Source organism: Lolium rigidum, chromosome 2 (assembly GCF_022539505.1).
Source record: "Lolium rigidum isolate FL_2022 chromosome 2, APGP_CSIRO_Lrig_0.1, whole genome shotgun sequence".
In the NCBI taxonomy this organism is placed as follows: Eukaryota; Viridiplantae; Streptophyta; class Magnoliopsida; order Poales; family Poaceae; genus Lolium; species Lolium rigidum.
The window spans coordinates 267620734-267627480 of record NC_061509.1 but is presented as its reverse complement, the minus strand read 5'-3'; the positions used below and the strand labels follow the sequence as shown (position 1 = coordinate 267627480).

At 46.0% G+C, this 6747-nt stretch overlaps 1 protein-coding gene across 1 annotated transcript; it reads left to right on the top strand.

Moving 5' to 3' along the window:
- Nucleotides 1-908: 908 nt before the first annotated feature.
- Nucleotides 909-4507, top strand: LOC124690898 (probable ubiquitin-conjugating enzyme E2 23). Its single transcript, XM_047224224.1, has 5 exons — nucleotides 909-2399; nucleotides 2873-3007; nucleotides 3120-3488; nucleotides 3627-3696; nucleotides 3774-4507. Exons 1-5 carry the CDS (start codon nucleotides 909-911, stop codon nucleotides 4505-4507), a joined length of 2799 nt encoding a protein of 932 aa, XP_047080180.1.
- Nucleotides 4508-6747: the final 2240 nt, after the last annotated feature.

Genomic DNA, 6747 nt, shown 5'->3' with positions numbered 1-6747 from the left:
CAAAATACATGTCTTGTCACCGCTCCTCCGGCTGAAGACATAAGCACATACGGTTTCAGTGAGTAGCAATAGGAATAACCTGAAAAAAGGAAGCACAATATGATTTGCTAAAGATAATGTCATCACGAACATGCCATATTGCCCAAAGAAGAGTAAAAACACCAACTCTAATCTGGCCTTTGACTCTTTTGTTTAATCCATTGATCCAATTTATGTTGTGGATATTTTCTTTGTCATTATTTTACAATCTTAGCTTTATTTTCTCTCAAAATGTTCATATATTGTTGTTTGCTCGCCGTATGACGGGTAAGCGCGTGGCAATCCGCGCTTCCTACCAGCGGAGAATATGAGCTATTTGAGGAGAAGAAAAAAATGGTTGTGAATTACTATTAAAGTAGAAAATATAATTTGAGAGCTTAAAACGTAGGAGAAGCGCTCAGGTGGCCATTCGAGGGCTCAATTTCATGGAAAATGTTGGACGTCCTTGCTAATTCGGACATCCTATCACTAGCTAGAACATCTATGGTGAAAATTTGCGGCCTCACGCCCGATATGAAAGCTGCCGGTTGCATATGCGCGGTATATGTCCTTGGTGATTTTTTTTTTAAAATTTAGAGTCCAAACTGAACTCACCTAAACCTTTTTTTTTGGGGGGGGGGGGGGGGGGAATGAACTCACCTCAAGCTTTCCTTGTATTTTTGTTCATCTTAATTTGTAGAGATGTGCTGGATCACGACAAACAAACATCATCGTGTGCGTTATGTACAAGTCTGTTACGTAGGTGTATAACCCAGCCGAACACCGGTCTACTATATATGAACACCAGCGTCTGGTCGATCGATCTTCTACAACAAGGGATCTAAAGTTAACGAGATCGTCGATCCATCGAAATCAGAGGAAAGCTTCAGATGGACGCCGCGACGGCATATCCAGACATCCATCAGCACGACCTCGTGAGTTTCGGGCCGGGGCTCCGCGACTGCGGCGTAGTTGAGGCCAAGGGCGCCGCGGTGGAGGAAGACAGCACCTCTCCCCCGGTCCACACGTTCAAGATTCTCTGCCTCGACAACTCCACCGTGACCAAGAAGGCCAGCGACCTCACCGTGATTGACAGGAGCTACCTGAACATTGCCCAGGTGGTTGCCTCGGCGTCCAACGTCGGCGGCCAGATCGGCTCCATCACCGGCGCCACCACCATGCTCGACCTGGTCAAGCTCGACGAGCGCGGCGAAGTGGTTGAGACCGTCAGCGGCGTGTCGCCGTCTCGCGTGCGGCGTGTCAGGCCGCTCGGCCCCGGCGACCTGGTCGTCTCCGGGCCGTGGCTCGGCCAGGTCTCCAACGTGTCCGTGGACGTCAACGTGTCGTTCGACGATGGCGCCGTCTGCACGGTCGCCGACGCGGAGGGCAACGAGATGCTACGAACAGTTTCGGAATACCACTATGAGAAATACCTCCCTCAGAAGAACAGTCGTTTCTTCCCGGGGCAGCGGGTCGGAAGTGCTGGTAGTGTTTTCAAAGACGCCAGGTGGCTTCGTGGACACTGGAACGCCGACCGCGATGTAGGCACCGTCGTGAAGGTGGAGATGTCCGGCGTCCACGTCCACTGGATCGCGTCAGCACACTGCGGCACCGACAAGCGGCTCGTCGAGGAATCCGCTCCTCCGGCCTACCAGAACCCTCGCGACTTGACCTTCTACTGCGTGGCTTACAACAATTTCGGCTGGGGGCCAGCTGACCGCTGCTTCTTCACCGAGCCAGGTTCGACGCAAGGTGATTCATCTTTTGCTCATGATCCTCAACTGGAGGAGGAGGAGCAACAACATGGCGCATGCTTGGATAAGGTGGAGCTGCCCATGACCGTCGCCAAGACCCGCACCTATGTCGACGTGTTGTGGCAGGACGGCACACAGCAACATGGCGTGCCATCGGAGTCCGTGGTCCCTTTTAACAACATCAACGACCAAGAATTCCTCCCTGGTTACCATGTGGTTGACAATGCATCTCTTGACGGCGCAACCGTCAACGATGACACTGCTTCAGATGGTAGTACTAAACCGACTAGGCGCGTTGGTGTCGTCAGGACCGTCTGTTGCAAGAACCAAACGGTAAATGTGTCATGGTTCAAGGCGGCGGCATGCCCTAACGGGGCTAGGGAGGTCGAGTGCAATGATATCGTGAGCGCCTATGATTTAGAATTGCATCCTGGCGACACCACTGACCTAGGAGATACTGTTGTTCGCCTCCTTCCATTAGGATCATCTGACGGCGAAACATCAATACAATCACAGAGCAAGACGGAGAAGAACGTTGGCCCCACCAACCTTTCCTGGGTGGGATGTGTTATTGACCTTCCTGATGGCCACGTGCAAGTCAAATGGGGTGACGGTAGCATCTCAACGGTACGTGTATGTGCCTTTATAGTCGCGGATATCATAAAATTATCTTGGGCTCCTTGAAGCTTACAGATTTTTTGAAAAGCTAGCGCACCATAAGTTTGAAAATATCATTGAATTCTTTGCACAATTACATATAGACGACAAGTGACCTGTAAAATCCCATGAACAAATGTGGTAATTTTTAGGCTACAGAAAATACACAAATTATGTGGATCTATATATAATGCATGCACCTTTTCTGTCACAGATACACATATCCGTTCATGCATAAGTGTTAATTTTTTTCTTTTTTTTGCAGATATATATAGGTCACATGATCATATATATACTTGTAGCCTTTTCAAACTATACTGAAACTCTAAATATGTTCTTTTATTCCCCTGAAATATCTTCTGCTATGGATTTCCTTTTTAGTTTTTACACTATGTATGTACTGAGCTTATTAGCTATTGTTGACTTGATTGAGCATGCTGCAGGTGTCGCCCCATGAGATCGTCGTCGCCTACGAGGAGGACTACATGGAACTAAAAGATAAAACAGATGAGGACAGCGACACCGACTCAGCCAGCACGGTATCTACTTATCCAACATTCTACTACTTCTACGCACTTGTACCAAGGACGAACGCTCGATACCAGACAATTTCCAGTGTCTATATATTTGTTATAGCTAATTATTACTGGAGAAGAGCATTCACCAATTGATGCGGCTATATTATTCTAGGACAATGATCCAATGAATCCAGCAGAGGATGGCGATGCTGAAAGCGGCAGCGGTGAATCCAACGAAGACGGCCTGTTACAATCAGCGACGTTTAAAGGCCGGTTCAGTTCTTTCGTCTGGTCTCTGATCCGATTGGCCTGCGAAGTGCTGTCCCAGGGTAAGGGGTTCCTGACGATGTGGCCTCTGTCATGGTTCCCAAACTCGGGGTTACCTGCACCCACCAAGGAGAACATCCGAGCACCCACCAACGCATCCGGAGGGGAAAAGAATGCTACAGATGCTACCACTGATGACCAATCTTTCCGTTTCTCACATTTTGATGTGCTGCAGATCCCTCCTGATCACCATTATATTGACACCGCAGATGAGGTATTTGTTGCTTCTTATCGGAAAACAGTTCATTGGGTTGATGAGTTGATCTATGAACTCAAAATTAATATGCACTTCAGTTATTCTTTTTTAATATGCACTGCATAACCAACGCTATGTTTATTTCACCAAATACAGGTTAGCCGTGGAAAGAGTTGGCCTAAGACAGTACAAAAGGAATGGAAAATTCTAGAGAATAACTTGCCAGGTACCAGTAGGAAATAATTTTCATTGTTACACCATTCACTCATGCCAACTGCGAACCGAAAACTTCTTTGTTTGCAGAGACCATCTACGTGCGAGGGTTCGAGGATCGCATGGATCTTCTGCGTGCGGTGATGGTTGGAGCGAGTGGGACGCCATACGAGGACGGGCTCTTCTTCTTCGACCTCCAGCTGCCACCGTCCTACCCAGCCGTGCCACCGCAGGTGTACTACCACTCCTTCGGTCTATGCCTCAATCCCAACCTCTACGAATCCGGCCATGTGTGCCTCAGCCTGCTCAACACATGGGGCGGCGAGGGGACTGAGGTGTGGTTACCGGCCGAGTCGAGCCTCCTCCAAGTCCTTGTGTCCATCCAGGGCCTCGTCCTCAACGACCAACCATACTACAATGAAGCTGGCTACGAGACCTTGGTAGGTACACCAAAGGGCCGCCGCAATGCGTTGCCCTACGGAGAGAACGCTTATCTTCTCACCCTCCGGAGCATGCTCCACATACTGCGCCGCCCGCCCCAAAAATTCGAGGCGTTCGTCAAGGACCACTTCCGCAGCCGGGGGAGGTTTGTGCTCAGGACATGCGAGGCATACCATCAAGGATGTGTTGATGCGAGCGTCTTGGGAGATGCTGATGCCACCGTCGTAGGTAGAGAGCGACCTTGCTCGGTCGGGTTAAAGCTTGCTCTAGCCAACATGATACCAAGCCTCGTGGCGGCCTTCATAGAGATCGGCGCCGAGGGGTGCGAAGAGTTCCAGAAGATGAGTGTCTCATTGCCACAATCTCTTAGCACCACTCAATAGACAAATAAAGTATGTAACGAGGGTGTTATAGACTTATGTTTTTATTCGAAAAGGAGAGAACCCCTGGGTCTTCACAGATTGATGCACACAAATTTTGTCATACTTGTTAAATTGCTAAGATTTTTTTGAAGGGGAATCATGGACTTTATTAATTAAACTCTCCATTTCAATGAATAAGGCTTATACATTTAGTAAAAAAGTCATCATTCTCTAAGTTTGACCAATTTTATAAACCAAATATGAATATTCACCATAAAATATATTTTATAATTTTTTGTTTAAATTGAGATGTTTATATACTTCATTCTTACGTTTGGTCAAACTTAGTACATATTTTTACTTTCGAAAATAAATGTACAAGTTTTATTCATCGAAAAAGAGGTAATAGGTAGCCGCGTTTGTACAGTCATTCGCGATCTCAAGGTTGACAAGGTTGCTGAGCCAATACATCACTTTACTCAAGCTTACCTTGTATATGCGATGAAGCAACTCTCGAATTCCCTGAATTGCGTTAACCAATGCGCTAATTTATTAGAAGTTTGGTCTACTTTTCTGATGTTGATATGGATATGGATATCTCGATGTAGACGAAGCAGCTACTGAATTTCCCCGTAGATGCACCAATACGGTGAGTCGGTTATCTGTCGGCCATGCTACAAGTGATCACTAGAAACACCCGCAGGCAATCTGTCTCAAGAATTGCAGTCCAGCAACGTTGGACAACGTGTTTTGGGTCATGTTCTTCCAGATGTTGGCTTTCGTTGTAAGGGTTGTAAGAGCTAGGGAAATAGAGTCAACTTTCATACCGTTTCAGCACCACTTATTCTAGTTGTCCTTTTAATTTTGTACACTTGTACGGGTCCCTCTCCTTTTGCCTCAGAAGGTGATCACAAACATTCTATCATATTTGTTAATAAATTACTTTTGATACACTTGGTTTATTTTATGGAACGTCGTTTACAATTGAATCCTAGATATCAGGCTTATGGTATATCTCTACATCTTTCCGTGGGTTTCTTTCCTGGGAAAACCTATATACAGGCGCCCCATCCACGTCCCTGCAGTAGCATGGAAATAAAGCAACTCAATCACGTGGGCCGTCCCGTACGTATGCGATTTAGGAGAGAAGACATGCGATCTAGAGTTGAAAAATAAGGCCTTACTAGGTAAATGGTGGTCAGGTTTTTAACTTAGGATGGTGTATGGCAAAACTTGTTGAGGAGGAAGTATGTAGCCTTAAAAGCAATGTCTCAGGTTTCTTGGAAACCCGGAGATTCGCATTTTTTTGGATTGGCATCATGGTAACTAAGAAGCATTTCTTTCCATACGGTTCCTTTTCCATTAGGGATGGGTCGGAGATACGGTTCTGGGAGGATAGGTGGTTGGGTGCAACCACACTCCGGGAACAATATCCAGTCTTGTACAAGATAGTATATCATAAAGATGTTACCCTTCAGGGAGTGATGGAAACCTCCCCCATCTATGATGTTCAGACATGATGTAGTAGGTCCCCGTTTAACCTCTTGGAACGAATTGCTACAGAAATTAGCTTCAATCCAACTGATTCAAAGAAACTCACAAAGAATGGCATATTCTTGGTTAAATCCATGTACGTAGCGTTAACAGAACCTATACAACCGGTTTATAATAATAAATGCATTTTGAGGCTGATGATACCACTGAAAATAAAGGTATTTGCTTGGTACCTACGTTGTGGTGTTATCCTCACCAAAGATAAACTTGCAAAACACAATTGGCATGGCTGTAATAAATGTGTTTTCTGTCACGAGGATGAGACGATAAAACATCTTTTTTCCATTGCCGGTTCGCTAAAGCTATATGATTAATCATTCAGATAGGATCTACCTTACATCTACCTCAAAGCATTGCAAATATTTTTGGCAATTGGCTAAATGGGGTAGAGGCCAGGTTTAAAAATCTTATCAGAGTGGGAGCGATCGCCGTTATTTGGTCGCTATGGCTATGTAGAAATGACAAGATTTTTAACGACAAAAACTCTTCTCTTATGCAGGTAATTTACCGGTCTACAGCTACGCTCCGTTCATGGTCGTCACTTCAGCGCGTGGAAAACCACAACCTATTTACGGAGGTGTCTACACGATTGGAGAATTCGGCGAATGAGTTTATTACCCAACATGGGTGTCTGCATAGTCTGCGGATTGCAGCTCCTACTCCATGATAGACTTCTTTCTCGTTACATTTCATTAAGAATCTAAGTT

Bases quoted from the DNA above. Each gene is read 5' to 3' on its own strand.
- LOC124690898 (XM_047224224.1), top strand. From the start codon at position 909: ATGGACGCCGCGACGGCATATCCAGACATCCATCAGCACGACCTCGTG. The intron at 2,400-2,872 runs GTACGTGTATGT...AGCATGCTGCAG, and splicing joins GTGACGGTAGCATCTCAACG to GTGTCGCCCCATGAGATCGT. The intron at 3,008-3,119 runs GTACCAAGGACG...ATATTATTCTAG, and splicing joins TCTACTACTTCTACGCACTT to GACAATGATCCAATGAATCC.